Genomic DNA, 27523 nt, shown 5'->3' on the forward strand with positions numbered 1-27523 from the left:
ACAACTTCTTTTAAACCCTTCTAAAAGCCAAACATGTTTGCTGGGGCTGTACAAAACCGAACCGAAAATCAGATAAAACCGAACCGAAATCGAAATCTGGAGGCACGTCAGAAAACCGAAATTCGGATTCGGATAACCGATCCGGTTTCAAAAACTGGACCGGATATCGGATTTTATTTTAGACAAATTTGGATATCGGTTATATAACCGAATTTTTTATTTAAAAAATTAAATTAAAAATAATTAAACATAGGTCTTTCACAACCACTTAGACCATGATTTCGAAAAAAAAAAAAAAAATTCACAATATTTTTTACGTAACTTTTATTTTTTAGATTATGAATTATTATTTTAGAGCTCTATATGACTCGTTTTGTAGTCGTATTTAAATCATTGTAATAATTTTAGAACTAGATATGTATTTTAAAAACTGGATAGCCAGTTTGTTTAAACCGGATATAAAACTGGATCCGAAATTTAAAGAATCGGATAACTGAATTTTGAAAAACGGATATTGGACCGGATATTGTATTTAAGAAACCGGATAACCGAATATTTGGATAACGGAATTTCGGTTTTAGACTAAACTGGACCGGATATTGGATCGAATTTTTAAAAACCGAATATTCAGATTCGGATATAAAAATGTAAGAAACCGAACCGAACCGATCCAGTTTCAGTCATAATGTTTACTACACACTACACTAAACCAAATGGAATTTTAAGGGCATATAATGTCTCAGCAATAATATCAACAAAAGAAAAGGCTGTTGTTGAGTAGATTATGTGCCAAAACGCGGAACAGAAGAAGAGGCTAGTTGTTGGATGGTGATTGGACGGCAGAGGTCGGTGAAGGGGTGGCCGGACCAAGCTGAGTCAGCCAACAAGGAATTGACCACCTTCGTTGGGTTGTATTGGTCCCACCACAAGTAAGCCTCTGAGTTGTTGCAGGCCATATCCTCCGACACGCACCCGATCTCAGCTCCGTACATTCCCATCCCACAACACGCTCTCTTCACTTCCTCAATCCCTGTGTGTTTTTCACATTTCATCAATGTTCCCACTCCAATACAACAATAACACCTTTGAGATATGATCACTTGATTTCATCTAGTTTGTTCACAGGAACATAAAACCTCAGTCTAGTTTTCCTGAATCTGTTGGTCTCTTTTCTTTCTTTCTTTCTTCTTCTTCTTCTTCTAATCCTTTTTTTTTTTAATGGAAGCAAGAAACAGGGTAATACAATTTGACATATATAGCAGTGCATCTAGAGCCCCATAAAACTAGGTTTCTTACAGAACAAGAAATGGTGATCCAGAATGAAAATGAGCTACTCCAAAAGGGGTTTTCATAATTTCAAGAAACGAGGCGTACCGTATCGGCTAGGGTTGGCCAAGACGTTCCTGATCCCCTGAAACACGTCGCAGAAGACGACGCGGAGATCGGGGAAACGAGCGTTGAGCTCCATCACCTTCTCCTCCATCAAGACGTTGTACTGCAAGACCCGCTCGTTGACGCCTCCCCAATCGCAGGAAGATCTGGACCCCGTCCCGGTCATCATCATCGTCCTCGGGGCGCACCCGAGGGGCAAGATTCCGGCGCAGACGACCCTCCTGATCTTGAGGTCGTGGAGGCTCCGCACGGCTCGCTCCATCTCCGCCGCGAGAATCTGCGGCAGATCATTGCTTTCGTTGCCGCTGATGTTGATGAAGTCGTCTTTGCCGAAGGAGAGGAAGAAGAGCGAGGATCGGATGAAGTGGAGGAGCGCCTTCTGGGTCGGGATGCCGAGCTGGAGGAGCTGCACCGTCTCCGAGGCTTGCCTCATTTGCTGGTTCAACGACTGGTATCCCTGGCTCTTCGGGTTCATTATCGTCGCCTGAGCCGACCCGAAGTTGATGCCTTTGATCAGCTCCGACACCGACCCGTTCTGGCTGTAGAACGGCACCGCCGCTGGAACCCCCATTTTCTCCGCTGATCACAACATGTACGTACATATCAAGAAACGAAGAGGTTGTATTGTATGTTCAAGAAATGAGAGAGAGATAGAGTGTGTACCGAGGAGATGAGGGAGGAGAGAGCGGTGGTCGGAGGGAGAGCAGGGAAGGAGAGAGAGGTTGCGGTGGAGGCGAGAGTAGAAGAGCGTGTTTTCGCCGCAGTCAACCGAGGAATCGCCCATCACGAACATCGCCGAGATCGTCGTCGTTCGCTGGTCCGTTTCTACTCCCGAAACTACTGCGCAGAGAAGCGCCGTGGAAACCAAGCCTAGAAGAGGAAGAAGATGAAGAAGAAAAACGATGATTCGGTTTTCTTTCGTCATCGTTTGTCGTTTGGTGATTGCTTTCTTTCTTTGATTTCTTGGGTTTCTTTCTCAACGTTGGCTGTGTGTAATGGAATTAGTGTGTGCCCTTTGAGACGAAGCTAGTCGTTTATAACCGACTCTGCTTCTCTTCATGCAAAACTGTTAACGCTATGCTTATTCTTATGGTGTGATTGGTTAGTTTGACGATACGATAAAATAAAAAAAATAAAAAAATTTAAGATTAAAAACTCACTCCGATCTATTTGTGAGGTTCAAAGAATCTTGGCAACTACCGTTAAAATATCCAAACGATAGCATTTGCACTCACATTTCTCGACAACTTTAAAAGGTTCGTGCCAAAAATTTCCGACGGTCTAAAATGAGTTTTGTTCTACTCTGGGTTAACTATGTGAAATAGTAGGTGAAATCTAAGTGCGCACCTATTCAATAGTAGTTTCAACAGAGAAATCGCATTACGTCTTGTTACAAATTGTGTGAATAATGTAGTTACAAATAATGAAAAATAATATTAATTTTCTCCATAACGGTTTCCTTCTCACAGAAATTGCCTTTCTTACAAAACCGCTATTTCAAGACCGAATCATTTTAGACAGTTAACCATTAATCGATCAAGATTATAAAATGATTAAAAGTTTAACCGTTAATTTTTTTTAATTGATCCTTAAGCTTGTATTACTCGATCGAATTTCTCCGTGGACTGAATCAAGGTATTGGAGAATGATTTATTCGAATTTGGATTTTAACCTATTTGTTTCAATGATACAATGTGGTACTTATATATTGACGATCACCTATTTGTTTCTTTATTGTAAATAATAAGAGTTGATACTTCAGCACATATATAAAAAAAATAATAATAATAATAATAAGAGTTGCAAGTACTGAGTGGGTCATAGAATCACACAACCGACCCCGCTTAATTTTAAGAGTTAAAATGCCCACTTTATCGTTGGCCATCCATACATTTATTAATCCAAGGCAATGGAGATTAAAATACGAAGGTAAATTACAGGTCCAATTCGCAAAATTAAACCATGAAAGCGAGTGAATAATGTAAGCCAAAGACATATGATCAGTGTAACACTTAGAATTAAGCGACGAAAGATAGCAGAGAGCTATACGTCCAGACACAACAAAACAAAGCCTCGAGTAGCGTCGTATAACTTGCAGACAATAGAACGAGAGATTGAAGCAGCTCATACAACTATAAGGCCAAAAAAAAGAACTTTATTAGATGCCATCATATTATACTGTCAGCAACAAAACCCTCAAAGTAAAACGCATCAGCAACAAACCCCATCTGCATATTTTGAAGCGTCATCCCAAGACCTCTATAACTATGCCTTGAGCTTGCTGGGCGAGCCCCGTTTGGCGCGCCAAACAACATTCACCGAACCCTTTTTAGCAGCGACCGAGCACTTGTCTCCGATCCCGCCTTTGGCGTTGATCTCCAAGAGAAGCCTGCGCCGCCTCATCCTGTTCTCGATCCTCAGGCCGCGCATGGCACGAGCTCGCCGCTCATTCTCCAACGCCTCTGTGAAGTTCCATATCCTCACAACGCCCTCTTCGCCTCCACAAACAACGCGGTCCGACCCGATCCCCACCGAGAACAAGTTGCTCCCGAACCCGTGCAACATCCTCTGCGGAGGCTCGACTGTGCCGAGGCCTCTCCGCTTCGGCCGGACCTCCCTGCCTGTCCTCACCAGCTTCCGAATGTCGATCAGCGACATTTTCCCGTCGCTGGAGGCCGAGACCAGCCACGGGAACTCGAACGCCAGAGAGTACACCGCTCCCGCGTGGGGCTTCCAAGTCGCCAACTTCACAGCGCCGGTCTCGCCGTCGAAGATCTCGAACATGTGGATCGAACCGTCCGCTCCTCCGGTGAAGAGGAAATTCCCGGATTGGCTCCGAGCGAGAGAGTACGCGTAGCCCGCATGGGCGTTTTGGACAATCGTCGCGAGATCGCCGGTCATCGTGTCCCAGACGTAGACGTCGGAGCCGGCCGAGCTCGCGACCGTCGTGCCGTGTGGAACGAGCCCCCAAACCCAGTCGCTGTGCCTCAGCACCATGTTGCACTTCAGAGAAACGCGGTCCCAGATTCTAACGGTCATGTCCCACGACCCGCTGTACATCCGAGTTAGATCGAGCGCCACGGAAGTGACCGGCCCCGCGTGTTCCCAAAGACGGAACTGAGTTTTCTGACTTTGAGAAGCCCTTAAGTCAAACAGATGCGGTGACCCGTCCACAGCCTTCCAACCGTGGATAAACCCGTCGGTGCTTCCAACGACCAACAGCTTCGTATCCGCGGCAATGGCTCGGACGGTGCACCCGAGCGGCTGAGAGGACGCGATCGATAACCCTTCCTCCAAGTCCCACATTCGGACGATCGAGTCGTACCCAGAAGTGAACACGAGTTTGGCAGAGGACAGGAGAGAAACCGCTCGGACGGGTTCGGTGTGGCCGTACAAGACGTCCAAACTGTATCGGCCCAAGAAAGACCGACTCCTAAAATCTTTTTCGACAAACATGTCCTTCCACGACTTCTTTTCGTCGTCGATTTGTTCGGGTACAGACGGGAGACCCCACCTCTCGCAGTAAAACTCCTTCCAGACATGGTGTTCTGACGCGAGCCTATGGAGATCCGTCGACACGCAAGAGAGTAGACCAAGCTCTTTGGGACCGAGGCAGTCCAGAACTTCGCATATCAAAACCGAAGGAAGGTCGGTAATGAACCGACGCGGAACAGAAATCGCATCGCGAGTTTCCGAACCAGAAGTTTTTGCAATTCCCTTACTGTTAGAAAGAAGCCCAACGTTGGGACTCGGAATGATAGCTTTCAGGGTTGTGGTTTCAGAATCTGGGGTTTGTTCCGAAACTCGAGAACTTCCTGCTCCAAGCTCGATATCTACCTGACTGGGCTCAATTTCTGGAGGACAAGAGCTTCCTAAACCTAATTCCGATTGTTCAAATACCTCAATGCTCTGTTGGCATTCAAATGCCATAAAATTAAATAACCGAACCAAAAAATTTGGACTAAGACAGACCCGGATACTCAATTCCCTGACACGAACAAAAAATATATATCTGAAATCAGAAACAATTATGAACCCTAGAATCGAAATCGTCAATGGATGCCAAAATCGAACAAAAACTTAATCAAAAATCGTGAATCGGGAAGCGACAAGAGCAATCGACCAGACTATAAGAGAATTGTAGGAGTCGAACAAATCCAGATAATATGTAAGAAAATTATTAACAAAACAAAATCATTTTCTCTCAGAAGAACAAAATTGAAAACCCTAAAATTATAAGATGGCAATGAAAAGCGGGGATTGAGTTCCGGGTATACCTTAAGACAAGAACGCGAGACTATGACGACGAGAGAAAAAAAAAATTACACAAAATAGAAGATCGGTTATCCAGTAGCCACAAAAAAGAAACTACCCTCTAAAAGAACTTTTATTTTTTCTTACGGCAAGATATGTGGCGGTGAAAATTTTTTCTACTATTACGACCGGTGAAGAAAGATTGTTAACCCATGATCGGCTAATATTTGGAATTTGACACGTGCTTGCATACACGTGACCTGATTACAGCACAACTTATTTTTTTTAAGAAATTTTATTTTGAGAAAAAAAAAATGTTGTAAACAGACATATGTTTTGTTTTTTTTTTTTTTTTTTCACAACGAGGCTAACGCACTAACATAGGAGGATTTTCAAATAAGTCCCACGTGCCTTTTCATATTGGGCGTGTTTGACACAGCTTTTTTTAAGCCTGTTTTTTCTGTTAGCAAAAACCAAACTGCAATCTTACTGTTTGGTAAAACAGTTTTTAGAAAAAATTTCAAAAACGATTTTAAAAATTATACATGAGTCACAAAAGCTAAGAATCTTAACTTTTAGAAAAAGCGTTTTTGTATCTGATATAAAATTACTTTAATATCCTCACGTGATTATCCATAGCACTGTTAAATATTTATTTTATGTCTATTTTAGTCTTTTTACTATAATATATTTATTTTACCAAACGCTAAATCAGTTTTTGTTACCAGCAACAAACAGTTTACCAAACACTTTATCAGTTTTTGAAAAAAACAGTTTTTTTAAAAACTAAATCTAAAAGCATTTTTTTTTAAAACAAAGCTATGCCAAACGATGCCATTACCGATCTATTTTCGCATAAGCGATCTGTTGATTGCTGATAATTATATAATATTAAAGTTGATCACTCTTTCACGTTTTTAGACAAAAATATTCTTGAAACACTTTAAAATTATTGGAAAAAAGCGGAAGTCGTTGAAAATCATCTTAAACCAACGAAAACTATCATAAACCATTGGAAACCAGTTTAAACACCATAAACCATCGTAAACTATTTTAAGTTATCTTAAATCATCGAAAATCATATAAAAAATTTTTAAAAAATCATCTCTTACCATTGGGCAAATTGTTTTAAATCGCATAGAATGAGTGAAATTAGAGAAATAAGATTAAAGATAGGTTTAAATAATCTCAGGAGAAAAGTGTAGTATGAGATATTTTGCTAATAACAAGCTCAATCTTGATTTTTTTGCTAAATATTAGGTCTACGAAATGAAATTTATATTCTCTAATTCCACTTTTTGTTTAGATACCACTAAATGCTACGATGTTGACGGGATTAGGGTTTTATGGTATATCTTTTACTGGACCACCTCCTCAAATTAAAATGGTGATATGGATGAAAATGTACGATTTCAACAATTTATGAGCATATATAAACAAACTAAAAACAAACATGCACATTTTTTTTTTCTACGTAATGCACTAATAGGTCATTTATGGTGTGTACTTTTATGAAATATAATGTTTTGATTTATCTACTTTTTGTTTTCAATCAATAAAATTAGCATATATTATGCAATAGAGAAATAAATTAAATTTAACTGTTTTCATTCATAATTTTATGTGTTTGGATTTATATTTTTTTTAGAAATTTGTAAAATATTAAAATAGCAAAGGTTTAAAGCTATAATTGTAATAGAACTATAGTGGGAAGATATATACTAAAAATATTTTTTAAAAAATGTGTAATTGATATAGTTCAAAATAACTTCTCTTTTTTTATATTAGTTTTGTTTTATTTTAAATTATGGTACTTCTGAAACTAACCTGAATGACAAGATGCTCAACTTGATTGATTCATTGCATAATTATGGGTAATAAGATGGGTTAGAGATCTAAAATAGTAGTCGTTGATACAAAGATGTATCTTGGATCAAATTTTTGCATCGGGATGCTCTTCTTGGTTTGGGCTATACATTTTAACTTAATAAAAATTCTCTCTAAAAAGAAATCGAAGATATATAACTAAAAAAAGGGCTACATCTCATACAAAGGAATGTGAATTGAATTAACGTTGTACACACAACAAATGAAGTAGGGTTGTACAAAACCGAACCAAAAAATCGGATAAAATCGATATCCAAACCGAACCGAAACCGAAATTTGGAGCCACGTCAGCTAACCGAAATTCGGATTCGGATAACCGATCCGGTTTACAAAACTAGACTGAATATCGGATTTGATTTTGGGAAAATGTGGATATCGGTTATTTAACCGATTTTTTTTAATTAAAAATAAATAAATATTAAAAATAAATATATATTAAATATTTATTACATGTGTCGGTAGTTGGAGACGAGTGTCCTTTTGAATTTTATTTTTTTTACTTAGTTTTAGATTATGTATTGTCATTTTTTGAGTTTTATAAGAGTCGTTTGTACTCGTTTTTTGAATTTTTACAAACCGGATTTGGATTTTAAAAACTGGATATCCATTTTATAAAACTGGATCTGAAATTTTACAAGGTGGATAACCGAATTTTAAAAATTAGATACTGGACTGGATACTAGATTCAAGAAACCAAATAACCAAATATTCGGATAACCGAATTTCGGTTTTAGACTAAATTGGATCGGATACTGGACCGAGTTTTCAAAAACCGAAAATTCGGATTCGGATACTAAAAACATCAAAAACCGAACTGAACCGATCCAGTTTCACCCCTAGAAGTATTCTCAGTGCGAAGAAGTCATCAATCCTATACCAGAACAAAATAAAAATTATCTAGTAATAAGAGATATATCACAAAGTTTTATTTGAGATATTTCTAACAATAAACTTATGAGGAGATTATCATGAATTGAATATTTTATGATTTTTGGTATCTCTGCTGGTGTCGTCATAATCAGGGTTGATTATTTGATATCCAACACATTCCTAGGATTATTATAAATAAATCAATATAAAAAAAAGTACCAACTTGGACGACCTATAAAATAATCCAGGGAAATAGATTAATTGTAAGTTTATGGACTACAAATGACCCTAACTAATTGGTTTAATATAATTAGCAAATTCTGGTTAAGTGCCTCGGCATGTAGAAGAATTCGATAGCTAATTTACCATAATTTTATTGGTCTGGGCTCATACATTTGAATTTAATGAATTTTCTGTCTTGAAATAAAAAGAAACCGAATATATAACTCAAGAAAAGAAGAAGAAAAAAAAGGGCTACATCTCATACAAAGGAATGTAAATTGAATAAACGTGTTACACACAACATATATGAATTATTCCCCTAAGCAGAAATCATCAATCCTATCCAGATCATATGTTTAATGGATAAATTTAAGGACATATTGTATGCTCAAATAAGATCAACGCATGGAGAGATGATCAGATCAATAGAACGCGATCGCGAATCCGAAAATCGCAACCATGAAAAGAGATGAAACAGAAACCAAAGTTCTTGGTCCATCGCTCCCTGATGTTGGCGGGGCGGTCGGTGGTACGGACGTGGGCAAAATACCTGCAAATATTAATGAGTAAATATATCAATATAAACATTTGACACTTTTAAGCTTCAATATTCCAATATGATGGCTGAGGAAATTATTAAAATTTTCAATATATGCTGCTTCTTCTTGTAAAGATAATTAGTTTGTTTTCTTTCCTAGCATAGTTTTATAATTAATCTCATGTAATAGTGGCATCGTTTGGCAGAGCTTTGTTTAAAAAAAATGCTCTTTAATTCAGTTTTTGGAAAAAAAAAATATTTTTTTAAAAAACTGACAAGTGTTTGGTAAGCTGTTAATAAAACAAATGTTGCTCGTAACAAAAGCTAATTTAGCGTTTGGTAAAATAAATATATTATAGCAAAAAGACTAAAATAGTCATATTTTTTAAAATGAAATAATAACTATTAATCACGTGAGGATATTAAAGTAATTTTAAATCAGATATAAAAACGCTTTTTGTGACTCGTGTATAATTTTTAAAATCGTTTTTGAAGTTTTTTATAAAAACTGTTTTACCAAACAGCAGGATTGCAGTTTGGCTTTTGCTAACAGCAAAAACAGACTTAAAAAAGTTGTGTCAAACACGCTCAGTGTTTAAAGAATATTAGAGAGAGAGAGAGGGGTACCGGCGGATGTTGGGCCGTCAGATGCTGATGGGCCTAGAGATCCTGATGGGCCTTCAGATGCTGCTGGGCCTGCCACTGGATATCCTAAAACTGCGAATTAAAAAAAATCCATTAAATCAAGTGGATAGGGAAAATCAATTAATTACTCGAAAAAGGGGGATTAATCAGATCCTAGTAGTAAATCTATATACAGTAAGAAGTAGCAATTTAAGTAAATGATGGCAAGGACTTCATAGTTCATCAATACATACACAATTTTTTTTTTTTTTTTTTTTTTACAGCTTTACAGTTTTGTCCACAACATTAAATTTGATTCACCTACAAATGTCCTACAAGATTTTTAATCTCGAGGCACATAACGTGTGATCCTAAACGCCACCATTTAATGTCCATACTACATTCTTGCTAATTCTCATACCAGAATAAGATTTATAGATTAACATGTTTTCAGATACATAGATTAAGATTCTTTAAAAAGAAAAGTTGCACATAGCTCTACTATTTTCATTTGAAACATACACGCGTGTTTAATGTATTAAACGATTTAATTTGATCTATCACACTTTATTGAATATCATGTTTTTTTATTATAAAAACAAAGTCTTATTATTTCCCATACATTTGTTATTTCAAAATTCTATCAAGAATTACGGATTTTATTTTATCAAAACAGCCATCTTACGAGACGTAAACCATACAAGCCCTACTAAATACTAATAGCAAGCTAAATATCTACTCGAACAGCTGTAGTGATTTATTTTTTTCATTAGCTAACTTATTTAGCAAAGTGTTTAACAGGAGTTGTGTAGAAAAATTAAACTGTGATGAGGAGTTCGGTGAGAATGACTTACTAAATAGTCATTTTACGAGATGTAAACCATACAAGCCCTACTAAATACTAATAGCTAGCTAAATATCTACTCGGACAGCTGTAGTGATTTAGTTTTTTCATCAGCTAACTTAATTATAGCATAGTGTTAAACAGGAGTTGTGTAGAAAAATTAAACGGAGATGAGGAGTTCGGTGAGAATGACTTAACTATAGCTTTAAATGAAAACAGACCTTGACGAAGTAGTTGGGTGAGTAATGGGATTTCACAGTTCACATATGCAGAGCTGTCTAGTAGCTATTTTCCATAACTCCGTGTAAATATAAATTTGTGTGTGTGTGTGTGTGTGTATATATATATATATATATATATATATATATATATATATATATATATATATACATATGTCTATTTATGTGAAGAGATCTCACAACGAACCACCGCCACCACGTGGGCTATGCCGTGTAGCTATGGTACCTTGTCTTGTGAAATTTTAACTTTTGTATTTATTCATGTTTGTGTATGTATTTAAAACTTTATTTGTCGAGTGTTGCGTTGTGTAGTTCGGGAAAACATAAATATCGAACGTTATTTACTATGTTAATTAAATGTTGTTTCTTGAATGGAATAAAAGTAGATTAAATGCGGAGTAGCTCAAGCGGACAGTGATTACTTCCCTCACAGTCAAGATCTACTATGTGAGTTCGAAGAGCGAGGTTGTTAAAGTAATTCATCACAATTTGAGCTACCACACTTTTTTTTTTTTTTTTTAAACGACATATCACAAGGTATATTGCGTTCTTCGTAATTTTGATTTTATCACAAAACTGCAAAATATTCATGAACTTAGACAAAAGTTCCCCTAAAAGATTGTGAAATGTTGTTAACGCTTGAACTTAGTGTTAATATATATTGATAAGCAATGCGTCGTGTAACATTATAAAAATATCATTTAGAAAATACTCTAATTCACAGGTCGCCACAAGCTCATGGGATCATAGATCATCATACCCAAAAAAAAAAAAATGTGTAATAAGATTAAATCAAGCATCTAATCACACCAACCCCACAAAAACAATTAGCCCCAACACTAATCACTCCAACTCCAAGTCCAACTACATTCTATCTATTAATTGATTTTTTTTTTTCAAATACGAAAATTACGTGCATTAAGACCACATTAAAAATCAGAAATGGTTATACATTGTATATATGTACCCCCCTAAAAATAAAACATATACAACTTTTTTTTTTTTTTTAAATGGAGAAATTAACTTCGCCTATTTTACTAAAATCATAAAATTTTGCTAATCAATTAGTTTCAAATAACTATTTTATACGATTCTGGAGGGAGAGAGAGAGACTTACTCGCACAAGCGGAAACGGGCGGGGTGTCGACTTTGCAGACGGTGGGGAGCTTGGTGGCTCGGGCGACGTCGATGTCGAAGCCGGTGCTGGAGCTGTTGGCCAGCATTTGGCACAGACAACCGGGGTTGGTGGCCACCAGCGTCTTCAGCTCCGGGCAGCACGGCGCGTCCGGCTTCGTCGCGTTGCTTCCCTTCGACACGTAGCTCAGACAGTCCGCCATCCCAAACAGCAGCGTCATGCAGTCCTCCCCCGCCGGCGACGACGACGGCCCCATCGCCGTCTCCGCCGTCGGGGCCGATGCCGGTGACTCTTGTGCCATCGTCCTCCAACACACCGACGTCATCATTAGCGCCACTACCACCCATGCCCTCGTTCTTCCAATTGACGCCATTTCTTTTTTTCACTAATTAAGTGGGTTTTGTGTGTTGTGTGTGAGATTTTAAGGGGAGTTTTTTGGGAAGAGAAAGGGAGTGAATGAGCGGGTTTAAATAAACGGGCCGATCAAGTGGGGGAAACAAGGAAAGGGTTTTTCCTAACTTTTGGAGAGAAATTAATGAACGTAACTACCACCTACATGTATGCATTGATAATTTGAGATTTATATGTATTATAGGTGTTTTTTGTATTGGTTTTTTCAATATTTATTTATATCGGTCTATTATTTTCAGCTTTTCACACCCCATGTTCTCTCTTTGGTTTTACACCTCTGTTCACATGCTTTTTTGTCGTCTTGTACCCTAATTCGTTCATTTCCTGTTTATAGGTGTTTACGTTATTTTTTCTACTTTTTGCGTTTTATTTTCGGGCTTCCTAATTGGACCACTCGACAGAGACATGTTGAAGATATAAAATCGCTGTATAGTATGAACTCGGAGTAAAAAATAAAAAAAATCGCTATGTTATACGTGCGATTTTACAAATTTTAACAGCTTCACCGGTAAATAGATATCATGACACATTTTATCATGACAAACTATATCACAAATTATTACATTTTACTTGCAAAACTATGATGGATTTCCACAGGAAAAAAAAAGTAAGATAACTTAAACTTTTACTTGTCTTTTTATAACAACTTGAATATTTAAATTATTGTCAACTCCTAGATAAAAAATAAAAAATAAAAAAAAAAGCATATATCGTTTGCGTGTCGATTTTTAGATTTTTTTTTTTTTTTAGTAAAGATTTTTAGATCCTTTTAGTTTTCTTTAGTTATATACATTAAGTTTGCGAATAAATTCAAATTTCGTTTTCTTGAAGGCCTTTGGTCATAAGTTCCGTGTTGTCTTTATAGCTAGAATAGTGTAAATACCTTTGCGCATAGACTTAAAAACAAAATAAAAGATCATGCAAATATGGCGGTGGGTGTGTGTGAGACTATGTTCTGTCTTCGTGGGAGTTGAAAGTTATGCCTTGAAATACGTAAATGACATTTATTGAGGGTACGCAATTCTATTTGGATTTTAGCTCCACATAGAGTTTGGCCACTGGTCCCGATGAAGGATTAAAATCTCGCATCTCGCGGTCGTACCGCACTTTTAATTTTGGGGGTATCTCGTCTCGTACCGTGGTATTTGATAAACGTTCGAGGGAACTGTGTGGTAAACTACATTCCGCGGGATATACCGTCTAAAAAAGAGTATTCCGCGGGGTATTTAAATAATTTTTTATTTAAATTTAGGATACACAAAAAATTAAATTTTAAAATAAAATTTTCAACATTATTCACACATAGAATTCTAATAGAGTACAAATCAATACACATTTAGATCAAAAAATTACAAATCACATCTAAATCAACAAAATAAATAAATAAATTCGGATTAAAAAAAAAACTCATTTTAAAACAACATCAACATTAACAATATCATGTAATTATTCAAATAACTACCTGAATTCGGATTAGAAAAAATCCATATAAAATCAAGTGAACAAATACTCAAAGATCAAAATCTATGTCTTCTTCTTCGTACATCATAATTTCATTAAAAACCATTCAAAAATCAACATATAAAGTCTAAATCGGGCGGAAAATCCATTCAAAAATTAACTAAAAAATATTAAAATAACACCCGAACACTTATCCCGCAGAAAATGGCGAAAAACGGCGAGATTTGAGCAAAAATGAACATATGACGGACGAAAAATGAAAATATCTCACGAGATTGAGAGAGATACGAGAAATAGCGCGAGATTTCGCGAGAAATGCAACAACTCGCGAGATAAACTCATACCCTTCTCGCAGCTTTCATTTTTGCGAGATCTCGCACGAGATACCCCCATCTCGCACGAGATTTTAACCCTTGATCCCAATACGACTTGGCCTCCGGTGTGATAATTAATAATGATCAAGCCTCTTCCTAAAAAAAAGTAATAATAATAATAATCAAGCCTCATTACTCACTCCTTAGGCCCGGTTTGTGACCCGAGTCCAAGCCCATTGTATTGACGTATCTACGATTGATTTTCATAACATTTTATTTTCTATAAAAGAAAAACTTTCCATATCTACGACATTCTATGAGTAAATAAAGGAGAGATAAATTAATTTCACGTGTTCTAAGTTATACGCCGGGTTGGCCGTTTTCAATTAATTTCATCTATGAGTAAAAGTTCATTTAGATCCAATCGACACATGAGGAATGTCTTTTTTTTTGCTCGAAGAGGAATGTCTAACTCACGAAAGGAAAGAAGGGTTGCAACGATCAATGGACGTTTATTTTTATCTTTATTGAATAATTATATATATATATATATATATCTAGATATATAAAAGCAAGATCATACGTTCATGTTATTTGTTTCTTGAAAAATTGTTCTTTGTTTAATGTTATCATTTTTGGATGGTCATTATTCCAAAGAGTTGTCACCAGTGTTATGGCGTTTGGCTTATGAGCTCTATAAGAGTTGCTACATGTGGTTGCCCGGAAATGATTTTCCACCCAAAAACCGGTGAAAATCCACGACATTGAGAACTTCATGGCAACCTAAGGAAAGCCTTCCTTGCAAAGGTATTCAATTTCACTCTTGTCTCTCAAGTCTCAACTTCTACATCTAGATCTTGAAGAACCAAAAATCAACTAGAGAGATAATAACACAATGTCCATACGAGTGGGTATATATATAAACATGTCACTCTAGATAGCCATAAAAGTTCTACTTCTTGAATACTAGTATCATCACAACTTAATTTTTCTTTTTCCTAAATAATTTTTTCTTTTTTTTATTCTTCTACTTCAAAACGATAGCTGTAGGCATTCAAATTTGTATGCTTCCAAGTTGACGGGTTTCTTGTGATGAGCAGCAGTGATCAAGCTCTTAAAACCCTTGTCTACAAGTGCGACATCAATGCTTGGTTATCCCTCAAAGATCCTAGTATCATCGACTTTTTCCAGGCGTTCATATACATCAATTATCAATTGGAGCCCTTTTATACTCTCAAAAGAAATATGTCACGTATTAATTTGCTCGTGTGAATATGCAATGTGTGAAGGGTGTTCGTTTACCCATGATATAAGATGAAAGTCATTGTCTATGACAATGATGTAGTCTCAGTCTCTAAAATCCTTATTTGTATCGAAGTGTTGCCGAAACTCTGTAATGCCTCACTATTACTCGTCTTGAGATCTCATTTTTCTTCTAATAAGGTATATCAACGTGTTCTTTTATGATGAGTTTGAAGGGAATATTAGGACATGGAAGCAACATAAGTGTACACTTTACTTAATTTTAATTAGCTGATTCATTTACGCTTTACTTACTTGTTATGCTTAATGATTAGATTAGTGTTAATTATGTAACTACTTGTGATCGTTCATTTCCAAATCATAAATCAGAAGTTCTTTTTCTCTGATATCTCCATCTTTTCTCTTGGTCTAACACTATCAAATAAAAAAACATTTTATCTCTAACATAGAACTCTATTTTTAACACACACACACAAAAGAAACATATTTCTTATTTATCTACTATTTTAATAATTTTAACAATAGTTTATTATTATATTTTAGGCCATGTACACTAGTGGAGACAAATGATAAAAATTTAAAGGGGCATATTGTAAAGAAAAATGAGTCTTATAAATTTGGACTAAATTATAAAAAAAAGGTAATATATATATATATATATATATATATATATATATATATATATATATATATTTATATATATATTTATATATTCTAATTTTTGCCTCTTGTGTGGAATCCCATTATTGCCTCTGCTGTTATATTTTACATGAATTGAAAATAATAATGTAGTTATATTAATAAATCATTGCACTAAAAAATCAACACCTTTTTTTCGTGTATCCAATTCCAATCAACCCAAATCAATATTCAATTAGAGATGGCAATTTGACCCGTTACCTGCATTCCGGCCCGTTACCCGATTTATTCGGGTCGGGTAATACCCGTTCTTTTTGGGTAAACGGGTAATACCCGTTAAGGATTTAACGGGTCCGGGTACGGGTAACGGAATAGCCATCCCGTACCCGGTTACCCGGGACCCGACCCGTTAACTTTTAAATATTTAAAAATATAATAAATCATATGTTTACCTAATTAGATGATATATTTTAAACGTTGTTTTTAAAAATATAATAAATCATATGTTTACCTAAAGATAATATATTATTTTTAAACTTTATATTGTTGATGGATTTTTATTTTTTAAACGGGTAAGCGGGTCTACCTGACCCGCTACCCTTTTTATAAACCGGGTAAACGGGTAACGGGTCCAACATTTTTAACCCGTTTATCCGGCGGGTATCTCCGTTACCCGGCCCGTCTCAAAATCCGGGTAAACGGGTTCAGGTAACGGGTAAAAAATTATAGCGGGTACGGGTAACGGAATAGGTGTACCCGGTCTTACCCGTACCCGTTGCCATCGTAGAATCTTTCAGAGAGATATTGTGATGGTAACTTTGTTATTAGAGTTTAGACAATAGCGCGATAAAACGGTCACAATTCAGTAGCAAAAAAAAAAAAAAAAGCATGATTCTGAACCACGCTCTCTCCCAAACACTGACTGTTGAACCCAAGTCCACTCACATCAATTGGCGTAGGCTTTACACATTTAGAAACTCCTCAACAAAACCTCTCGGGAAGTTTCGCTGTGAAATGGCAACACAAGGACAAAGGTACTCACTCTCGTCTCTCAAGTCTCAACTTCTACAGCTACATTTTGAAGCACCGAAAATCAACAAGGGAGATCATAACACAAATTCGATCCGAATAAATACGCCGATCCAGATAGCCATTAAAGCCCTACTTAAAAAAAAAAAAATAAAAAAAAAAAAAAAAAAAGATTCGATTGCTTAAAGCAGTCGTCTTGAAGAAAAAAAAAACCTAATTTGCGATAACAGTAAAATAGCATTGTCCAAGGAATTGAAGTTGGAGATTTTGGGTGTGGGTTAGGTATGCGGTGGTGACAGGGGCAAATAAGGGAATCGGGCTTGAGACCGTGAGGCAGTTGAGCTCTCAGGGAGTGACTGTGGTGTTGACTGCCAGAGATGAGAAGAGAGGGAGGGATGCCACGTCATCACTCAACTCTGACGGCGTTGTGTTTCATCAGCTTGATGTGTTGGACCCTCTGAGCTGCCAGGCATTGGCTGATTTCGTCAGGGACAGATTTGGAAGACTCGATATCTTGGTACTTGCTCTTCTCCTATTCCCTCTTTAATTACATATCCGTACACGTTTTGACTTTGCAATATATGACCCAGAAACTGGTGTTTTTTCATTGGACACTTGATAGAAGTTTTTAAAGGAAAAGGAAAAAGAAAAACGTGGGATTTACTTGTTTTGACTTTGTAAAGAGATCAACAAGCAGCGGATGGATTCACTGTGAGCGAAATGAGAAGCTGGTTCTTTCGGTGGAATATTTTACACGTGTGAACAAAGTCCTAGTAATATATCATTCTTACTTGGGTGTAGATTTAATTATGATTGTCTGTTGTGTCGCACAGGTGAACAACGCCGGAGCCTCGGGTGTGGTGGTCGATGAGGAAAGATTGAGGGCCTTGAACATCGATACAGCGGATTGGGTAATTGAGCTAATTCTGTTTAACATGTATATCTATATACGATATTATCACGCAGCTGATAGAGGTTTGTTGAGAGATCGACAGCTGGCGGGGAAGGTGGCGAACGTGGTTCAAGGCGTGATGAAACACACGTACGAGAAGGCGGAGGAATGCTTGAACACAAATTACTACGGAGTCAAACGAGTCACGGAAGCTCTTCTTCCTCTCTTGCGCCTCTCTCCTTCCGGGGCCAGGATCGTCAATGTCTCGTCTCTCCGCAGCGAGCTAAGAGTGAGTCGAAAAACCAATACTTCGTTACAGAATGTTTGTGATTAAATTCCGTGGACCCTTTAAAAAGGTCACGATCGTCCGTGGTATGTTGCAGAGGATCCCGAGCGATAGCATTAGAAATGAGCTCGGGGACATAGAGAATCTGACTGAGGAGAAAGTGGACACGATCTTGAGGAAGTTTCTGAAAGATTTGAAGGAAAACGCACTCGAAGCAAACGGGTGGCAAATGATGCTTCCTTCTTACAGCATCTCCAAGGCTACGCTGAATGCTTACACAAGAATCTTGGCAAAGAAATACCCGAGCATGTATATCAACTGCGTTCACCCGGGTTATGTCAATACGGACATCAATTGGCATACCGGGCCGTTGCCCGTCCAAGAAGGGGCCCAAGGCCCGGTCATGCTTGCCCTTTTGCCCGACGGCGGGCCCACGGGCCGCTATTTTGACCAAACCCAAATGGCGGAGTTTTGACTCGCATGTTCTATGGATTACCCGAGTGCAATATTTTTTAAGACGCTGAATTTTTACTTTATCCTTTTTTACAGAATGTTTGAAGTTTTAGTTTCTCAAGGGTTGTCTTTGGAATAAAAAAAGTTGATGCTTTTTTTCTTTATCGAGCGGTTTTCTTTGGTCAAGAAGCATTCTTTGAAATTGGTTGACGTCGTCCCTCGGGTTCTTGGTTAAGATACGATATTTACTTAATTTGTGCAGGATACAAGTAAAAATGTCTAGAGCACTGAAGCATAGTAGCGCTCTAAATCTATTTAGCAAAGTATCATTTACCAGTCACTTCGGTGATTTGTAAGGAATTACTGGGAAACAAACTCTAATCTGACAAAAAGAACATTATAAAAAAACACAATTTCTTAGAAATTCACTGCGGAATTTCCTTTTACCCAAAAAAATCATAATTAGTCATCTTTTCCTCTACTACAAAATCAAGAACACAGTTCAAGAAATATAAATAAAGCTAAACTCGACATCGAATATCGAATTTCGATGTTCCTTGATATCTAAGGCATCTCCAGAGAACTAACCCAAAAAACCTTCATGGTCCTTGCTACACAAGATTCCAAATTCGAATCTACCTAACAAGCGAGTCCAGTTTCGTTCACGTTCTAGGGAAACAAGTCCCGAAGATCAAGGATATCGGCAAGGACGCCACAAGCCGTGGTATCGTTGCCGGCCCCGGCACCTTGAATAACCAGCGGTTGTTCATTATAGCATCGGCTGTAGATCTCCAACTGTTTCAAAATGTTACACGCTCGCATCATTAATCATTGAGATGATCTGACAGGTTGAATCATAAATCACTAAAACAAAAGACCTGGGTTTTGATAATTGTGAACGTTTTATTCTAGATAGCAAAGAATGAAAAGAAACGGAAATATTATATATTTGAGCAAGCCTCCTCAATCGTCCCTTGATTCATTTACTTAATGTGGTCAATATTTTTAAGCTGTCTTTGGGAAGAAACTTAAATGCCCGTGTACATTTTTTAACTTTCAGAAACTAATTAATTATTTTGTTTGGAGAGGTATTATTTGAATCTACTTTTTAGTTATGTAGATAAAAAAATTTTAGAAAAAATTAGAAAGGTTTACCACATTGTCACTTCCTTTAAGTCTTCCCAAAGCAGAAGTCTTGGGAAGCTCTTGAATGCCAACTTCACACCTAGTAAGAGAAAACATTATCAAATATAAGAAAATGGTTTACAATGATTTGGTAAAGGAGTGTTACAAAGCCTACATCGTGGAAAAAGGTTATCTTGGAAAACTTGGACTTAAAAGTACACAAACGGTGATAAGAAAGGAAAGGCCTTCATTTCAAGTTCTACGCAGAATAAAAATAAATAAATAAAACCATAATGAATGATTTTACCTTGAGCCCTCGATAACACAGACATAGCGCAGAACCTTCCCGTTCAAAGCAGCCATGCGAACTCTTTCTTGAATATCTGAGTCGAGCAATGGAACTCCACTGTACAGAAACTCTTGAACAGACATTACACCGGGCCCCATTTCTTCAGGATACAAGCTCTCAATCTAGATCATAAAGAAAACAATTACTAAAAGATCTGTAGGCTTAACTAAGATTTACATACAGACAAAAAAAAAAAGGAACAGGAAATAGGAAAAACAATGGCGACCTTAATGCTATCCATGTTAATGCGCTGGCCAAGAAGTCGAGCTAGTATCAATGCCTGCTTAGAAACAATCCAGGAATGTTGTCAGAAACAAGTGTGCGAGCTCTTTGTATGGAAACATGAAGCACAACAAATTCACTAAATCTATGGTAAGCCTCGACTACCCCTTCTTTCCATGTACGCATAATATACGAATCAGTATGTTTAAAGAATACAATAAGACAAGGAACTAATAGGACTCGGATACTTAAGACACACTCACGGTAAATTTATTCGAGAGGTGAACCAATCTCTATATTACTCTACTCTAAGGAAACTAAAATAGTAAATAGACAACTCTTCTCACAACCCACCTTAATGACTAACTTATACCAAAACACAAATAAATAAACAAAAACGAAATTAAATAAATAATTTACTAATTTACCCTTCTGGATCTAAAGAAACCTTCATAGAAAAAAGGATTTGATAGGCTTAACAAGTAATTATTTCGCTCTAAGTTTCAGCAAATTATCGGATGATGAGACTGTCATTTAGATGAGTGAACAAAGCTCATAGTCAAAGCAAGAAACAAACCAATATTAACCCTTAAGACCATTCGGATTTCGTACAAGTTACTTTTGCAGTGCACAATAAATAATTAAATTCGAACCTTTCTTGCAACGTCCATCCCACTAAGGTCATCACGAGGATCTGCAACGGCGACATCAAAGAATATATCACATAATAATTAATTATTAATTTCTATTCTCCAACTCGTGGTGGAAAACGGTTGGGACACAATAGCGTGGAGCACAAATAATAGATCTTCCAATGAGTACAAACGTGTAAATTAGAATTTGTAAATGGTGAGTCTGAAATTTGTTTCGAGACCTGGTTCTGTATAACCCAAACTTTTTGCAGATTTAATGACTTGGCTAAATGGCTTTCCGTCTTCAACTTCAGTCATCACGTACCCCAAAGTGCCTGCAATAACAAGACGAAATTTATATTCAAAACCTGAACTTCCTTATTAATTCCTGTATGAATCCACAAAAAGACAATCACGGTACCACTCAAACTGCCGATAATACGATGAACAGGATCTCCAGATGCAATTATGCGATTTAAGGACGCTATGACAGGAAGACCGGCACCGACCTATCAAATTAAAAAAAAATAAGAATACATTGTAAGAAGCTGATGAAGAAATAGACCGATACTGGGATACTATATAACTACATTTCAAACTCATCCGAAAGGGCGATGAAACTTACAGTTGACTCGTGCCTAATATGACGAGGATGTGAGACAAGTTTGTCATACTCTTCCTGTAAACCAAAGAAAGAAACCTCTTTTGTGAAATTCGACTACTTATTATATACAAAGATATATATATATATATATATATATATATATATATATATATTTTTTTTACTGCTGAGCATTATACAAATTATACAAAGTGAGACTTTATCAATAGAAAGAATAGAGAGAATCCTCAAAAGGTTTCTGAAATTGAATTTAAACCAGAAGTGATGTAAGAGGCTTCTTATTTGCCAAGACAGCACAACAACCGAAATCGACTGCTCGGTTTAGCACGCCAATGGTATCCAAACTGGCTGAGCAATCCACAAGGGCCAAACCTGTTTCAGACAACTACCGAGACATATCAGAAACGAGGGAAATAAATAAATAAACACAAATCCATGGGAGTATGTCGAGTTTAAAAAAAAAAAAAAAAAAGAGCTAATGGATGGTTTTTGGACCTGTTGGTTTACCCAAGAGAGCAGATATGTCGATGATTTTCTTGGTCAACTCAGGCCCCGTTAACACTTGGCATTCACCTTCAGGAGAGAAAAGTAATAGCGATAATTCACAACCATAGAAGTACACAAACCAGACCCACATTCCTTTGTCAACGAAACCAAAGTACACGCGTAAATACCAGAACCACTCAGAGCCATGAGAGACGAAGAATCCGACTTGACACGGAGAACTTCTGACAAAAAATTGTCACCCAACTCCATAGTGAACACATCCGGCGCAACAACAAGGCATTTACTATCGCAAACACCGACGACTCTCAAGTGGATTCCCTGCCCACCCAAATGGAATATCAAGTAAGAGCCATTAAGCATTGCAGAAGAAGAAACTGTGCCAAAAACCTCAACCAATACATATCTATTCCAAAAGTACTCACTAACATTGCAACGTATTCATTCAAGTAAAACCCAATTCCCACATAACAGAAAGAAGAAGAAAAAAGTTCATAAAGACACCAACTTTAAACAGATATATAAGGAAAAACTTGAACTTTCAACATGGTATCGACTCGAATGAGAGCAAACCTAGACGGGCAATTTTTATACTTAAAATGAAGATGTTTTGAATGAGACCTGTTTTGCGTGAAGCGATCGACAGGCTACGATGTGTTGGAGGAGGTGGCGACCAACTCCTCCGCAGCCCATGAGAAGCACAGGGATGGTCTTCATTCTCTCTCTCTCTCTCTCTCTCTCTCTCTCTCTCTCTCTCTCTCTCTCTCTCACCGGTTAAAGGTCAAGGCTTTGATCACTTTAGTTCCACTGATACATCGACTTACAGGCCGATGCTGTTGCCTGCTGGATTCGAAATGAAATAAATTAAATTAGAATAAAAGGCAGTCAGCCAGAGCCCAATAATCCAACCATTTTTTTTTAGAAAAAAATAAACAAACTTTCAATTCATTTAAAAAATAATCCATCAAATCAAAATAAATAAATAAATTCATTAATTAGATTAATTTAATTTACTTCGCAAAATAACCGTCAGACCAAAATTAATTAAATTAATTTACTTCTATTTAGTGGATTATTTTTTTAATAAGATGAAATTTTTACTAAAAATTTAAACGAATCTAGAGAACTAATTATTTACAATTACAACAAATTCTTCTTTAAATAAATTGCCTATTTGCCAATGTTTTTTTTATTGCAGTGGTCGTACTATTTTGTTGCTGGCGGAAAAAATACTCAAAATTTTATACTAAATACACTTTGTTGTATGTTCTTTTTTCTTCGACGAATAAAATATTTAATTTTAATTTTCATTCCACCATTAATACCTATTTCAAATCAACGGCCCATATTTAACAGCCATAATTTCTATTATTTTTAATTTATTATTTGAAGATAAAAATAATAATAAAAAATTAAAATATAAAAAAACAAAAAAAAAATTAAAAAATAAAAGTGCATCTCTTCTCTCTCTCCATGATTCTTCTTTCTTCTTCTACGATTTCTTTTTACAGAGCTTTACAATTTTTTTGCTGATTCAATGGATTTGTTTGACCCACCATTTGAACTGTCAATCTCATCTAATTGTTCCGTTATAAATTAGACATTTAATCTGGTCTTTTGAACTGTCCATTTAAAATGTCGCTCGGAAAGTTACGGAAAAAATGCAATTCAAACAGAAAACTAATAAATTAGTGTTCTGTTATCACCATCTAAACAGCATATTATGTAAGTGATGTAAAAATTAAAACTAATGTTATTGAGAAAATTACTCGTAATAAGCCGCTTAAGATTTACAAATTGCAAAATACTTAAATTTTTTTAATTGTTTTTTATTTTCCCCAAATGTATCATGTATATTTCATAATCAATTATTCATTTTAATTTTTTCATCAATACGTGTTTTAAGTGAAAATTAAAAGTAATAAACAAAATTAAACAAGAATGCATAAATCAACTCAAATAAATAGGTTCAATGTCAGACAAAAGCGCAAATTGTGTACTAATGACTCGTCATTATTATAAGGAAATTGATTTTCGACCCGATTCACGAGTCCCGAACGATCCACTCACGTGATGACACGTGGCAACAAACTGCCACGTGTCATCACGTGAGTGGATCGTTCGGGCTCGTGAATCGGGCCGAATAGCATCACTCTTATTATAATATGTATATACCATTTCTTGCAATGTATATACGTATTAAATCATATATATATATATATATATATATATATACATATAGTTATACTTAGTTTAGGAATTGTGCTTTACTAATATATATATATATATATATATACATAAATTAAATTTATTTATTCCTAAATCAACTTAAAATAGTTTTTGTACTATAAAATTTAGTCTTTTAATCTCCTACAAATATTAGTATATTGTGCAGTATTTATACATGTAATCCATATGTGCATAAATTAAATTAAAGCTGACTAACTAAAATATTGATAATTTTCAAATTAAGTTTCTTTATTTATAAATCAACTTACAAAAACCCTTTTTGTAATCAATTTTTAGTCTTATATATGTCTTATAAATTTTAATAATATTTTTTTAGTTTATATGAAATTATTTTGTACGAGAATAAATAAAAGATCAGAATTTATAGCTTTAAATTTTATTAATTTTAAGTATAAATAATCATTTTTTATGAACAAATAAAAAGTCATATTTCATAGCTTACAATTTTATACATGTTTTTTCTTTCGCAGTACACTGGTGTACTATATATTCAATTACAATTTCTTTTATGTAACTTGAACAATGTGACAATCTTAATTTCTTAGAAAAAATTTGCAAGTTTATGGTATTTAAATCATGCTGCAACGCACGGGATAAAATGCTTGTAATATCTATAAAATAAAATTTATCTATCCAAACTAAACATGCGTTTCTTATTTTTTTGAGAAAATACATCGATTTAAACTTTGATGCCTATCTTCCTTGATCTCTCTCAACCAACACCTTCATCGCCATGTTCGTCAGCGATTTTTGAGCATTCCACTCGCTTTTGGGATCATAATCACCATCATATAAACACCATATGTTCACTCTAGATCTGTTTTATTTCCACAAACTTAATTAGTGAAAACTTAAATTAAATTAATCGAAAATATACTAAACGATAAAAATCGACGAAAGCTTACCATCATATAAATGATAAAAAAAAAAAAATAAAAAAAAATAAAAAGAATTAGTCAAAATTTTGTAGAAATAGATCGAAACGACACAAAAGCTAAATATCCCAAATTTGGTCGAAAATTACAAGAATTGGTTAAAATATTAATTAAATTGTTTGAAACATTTGATATCATGCGAAATTATATCATAATTAAACATTCGTAACAAATTTAAGACATCGGTCGAAAATTTGAAAAATGCACAGACACGAAACAACTCGCGATTTTTAGGTCGAAACAAAAAAGTAAGAACTTATAAATGAATGATCAAATGTTATTGACTATGGTGATTTATGTGGCTATTATTCTTGCAATGTAGACGTCTTGAGCTTTCCATAGCCTAGGACCTGTAAATCCAATATAGAAATTTCATTTTCTAGACTTAAACACTAGCAAAATATCTGGGATGAACCTCTTATGTTCAAAATATCTTAAATTGGTTCAAAATATCTTTAATTAGACTTTTGGCCCTTTTTGGAAAAAAAATACCCATCCACACAATTTTCTTAAAAAAATCATACTTCTCGATCTCCAACTCTCTATTTTAGCACTTTTGAAGCTCTTCGATGATTTTCGACGATCTCCGATGGTTTTCATTATTGACTATATCATTGAAGAAATGATGAATTTCATCGCTAACTATCACAAATCGTTGTTATCCATCGCAAAACATCGCTGGCCGTCGCAAACTATTGCAAAAAATTGGAAAATAGTAACATCGACTACTAAAGAGTCGTTGTTGTTCTTCCCAATTTTATAAAAGAGCCGCTATTGCTCTTTTCTAGTTTTTCTGCGATATTTTGCAATGATTAGCAAGGGTTAACGACGTTTTTGGATGGATAGCGATGATTGGCGATGGTTAGAGAAATTCATAAGTTTCTTCAATGATATAATAAAAAATGAAAAACAAATTATTTTAAAAATAAGTTTTACGCGTGTTCGTAAAAAATCATCGGAGATCGTCGAAAGACATTCAAAATTGTTAAAAATAGAGAGTTTGAGAGATAGAGAAGTGTGAAACTTGTGTAGAAGGGTATTTTCGTCCGAAAATGGGCCAAAAATGCGATTTGAGATATTTTGAATATAAGAGTCCATATTTTTGGTGATTATTGCACCTTAAATAACTAATTAAATGCGGAAAAGAATAATTACGTTAACAAGAGCTAATGATTAACATAGTTATTAAACAAGATCTAGATTATTTAGTTAATTAATCATAAGAAACTTCATCAAGCAACCATATTAGATAAAAGACAAGTTTAAGAAAACTTGCAGTTTTTGGCTCACGAACCGAAAGCTTTCACAATCCGTCTTCGTCTTGAATGTACAAGCCTTCACACGATCAGATCTGGAACTCCTCCTTCAAGGACTCGATGTGATGACACCAAAGTCTTCCGAAACGTAATCTTCGAGGAAGATAAGACAAAAGAGTGGGCTTCGTTATTTCTCACTAGATCTGGAAACGGAGTGTTTCCGATCTTTCTCTCTTAATTCTAAGAATGGAATTGAAGCAATTTCGAGGGGAAGAAGATGAGGAAGAGTCGGCCAACTCAAGGAGAGAGAGAGAGCCACATAATTTCTTGGCAAATTCGGTTCAATTTTGCTTCACATCAGACCTCTATTTATAGCAGTTTAAAAGGTATGTTTATAGAATATTCCATAATATTCTAAAGAATATTATTTCCTTTTATTGTGCTCACACTAGTGGATTAAATCTCAGCCCTTGGATCTCAACAAAATAATCCTATTTTTTCTCTCATCCGTCAGATCAGTACCCAGGATTTTATTTTATACAACAGTATAAAATATTTTCTGTTGAAAAAATCTAGGAAATTATATTCTCTTAAATGTCCTCCTAATATTTAGCCTAAATATTATGAGATAATATATGAAAATATATCCCCTATTTATTCTTCTATATTTTAGGAACATAAAAACAAAAAAAATACTAGTTACCACACCAGTGCAAAAAACGTTCAACACCGTAGGGGTAGGCGATTTTTTGCTTTTTCAAGGCCCAATAGATTTAAGCCCATTAAACGCTTATTTACTTGTCCAATAATAAATAATAAGTTTATTTATTTGATCTAGCAATAAATAAACAGCTTTACTATAAATATTTATTTAA

At 35.6% G+C, this 27523-nt stretch overlaps 5 protein-coding genes across 7 annotated transcripts; 1 reads left to right on the top strand and 4 right to left on the bottom strand.

Moving 5' to 3' along the window:
- Positions 1-527: 527 nt before the first annotated feature.
- LOC149381029 (GDSL esterase/lipase At1g71250-like) lies at positions 528-2511 on the bottom strand. The gene is made up of 3 exons (XM_089601120.1): positions 2056-2511; positions 1375-1971; positions 528-1030 (listed from the first exon to the last, which is right to left on the bottom strand). The coding sequence occupies exons 1-3, from the start codon at positions 2315-2317 to the stop codon at positions 783-785; spliced, it is 1107 nt and encodes a 368-aa protein (XP_089457246.1). The 5' UTR covers positions 2318-2511; the 3' UTR covers positions 528-782.
- Positions 2512-3262: 751 nt separating this feature from the next.
- Positions 3263-5850, bottom strand: FBX2 (F-box protein 2). 2 transcript variants are annotated; one of them, XM_089601657.1, is made up of 2 exons: positions 3616-5850; positions 3263-3524 (listed from the first exon to the last, which is right to left on the bottom strand). In XM_089601657.1, exon 1 carries the CDS (start codon positions 5320-5322, stop codon positions 3658-3660), a length of 1665 nt encoding a protein of 554 aa, XP_089457783.1. In that variant the 5' UTR covers positions 5323-5850; the 3' UTR covers positions 3263-3524; positions 3616-3657. The 2 variants fall into 2 exon arrangements, with proteins under 2 accessions (XP_089457783.1, XP_089457782.1); XM_089601656.1 differs by having other exon boundaries at positions 3263-5380; positions 5670-5849.
- A 3012-nt stretch (positions 5851-8862) lies between these two features.
- LOC149381031 (non-specific lipid transfer protein GPI-anchored 2-like) lies at positions 8863-12565 on the bottom strand. Its single transcript, XM_089629694.1, has 3 exons — positions 11988-12565; positions 9791-9880; positions 8863-9175 (listed from the first exon to the last, which is right to left on the bottom strand). Exons 1-3 carry the CDS (start codon positions 12376-12378, stop codon positions 9048-9050), a joined length of 609 nt encoding a protein of 202 aa, XP_089485820.1. The 5' UTR covers positions 12379-12565; the 3' UTR covers positions 8863-9047.
- A 4404-nt stretch (positions 12566-16969) lies between these two features.
- On the top strand, positions 16970-18917 carry LOC149381032 (short-chain dehydrogenase/reductase 1-like). 2 transcript variants are annotated; one of them, XM_089630603.1, is made up of 5 exons: positions 16970-17127; positions 17405-17639; positions 17956-18033; positions 18118-18303; positions 18398-18917. In XM_089630603.1, exons 1-5 carry the CDS (start codon positions 16982-16984, stop codon positions 18773-18775), a joined length of 1023 nt encoding a protein of 340 aa, XP_089486729.1. In that variant the 5' UTR covers positions 16970-16981; the 3' UTR covers positions 18776-18917. The 2 variants fall into 2 exon arrangements, with proteins under 2 accessions (XP_089486729.1, XP_089486728.1); XM_089630602.1 differs by having other exon boundaries at positions 17956-18303.
- A 214-nt stretch (positions 18918-19131) lies between these two features.
- Positions 19132-23075, bottom strand: LOC149381033 (Glyceraldehyde-3-phosphate dehydrogenase-like family protein). The gene is made up of 12 exons (XM_089630601.1): positions 22829-23075; positions 22378-22528; positions 22199-22276; positions 21960-22075; positions 21707-21760; positions 21503-21590; positions 21324-21416; positions 21103-21143; positions 20454-20507; positions 20186-20349; positions 19909-19978; positions 19132-19548 (listed from the first exon to the last, which is right to left on the bottom strand). The coding sequence occupies exons 1-12, from the start codon at positions 22922-22924 to the stop codon at positions 19423-19425; spliced, it is 1131 nt and encodes a 376-aa protein (XP_089486727.1). The 5' UTR covers positions 22925-23075; the 3' UTR covers positions 19132-19422.
- Between the last annotated feature and the right edge of the window lie 4448 nt (positions 23076-27523).

This window comes from Urtica dioica, chromosome 11, assembly GCF_054948205.1.
Source record: "Urtica dioica subsp. dioica isolate 48M chromosome 11, U.dioica_male_clone48M_v1_H2, whole genome shotgun sequence".
Classification (NCBI taxonomy): domain Eukaryota; kingdom Viridiplantae; phylum Streptophyta; class Magnoliopsida; order Rosales; family Urticaceae; genus Urtica; species Urtica dioica.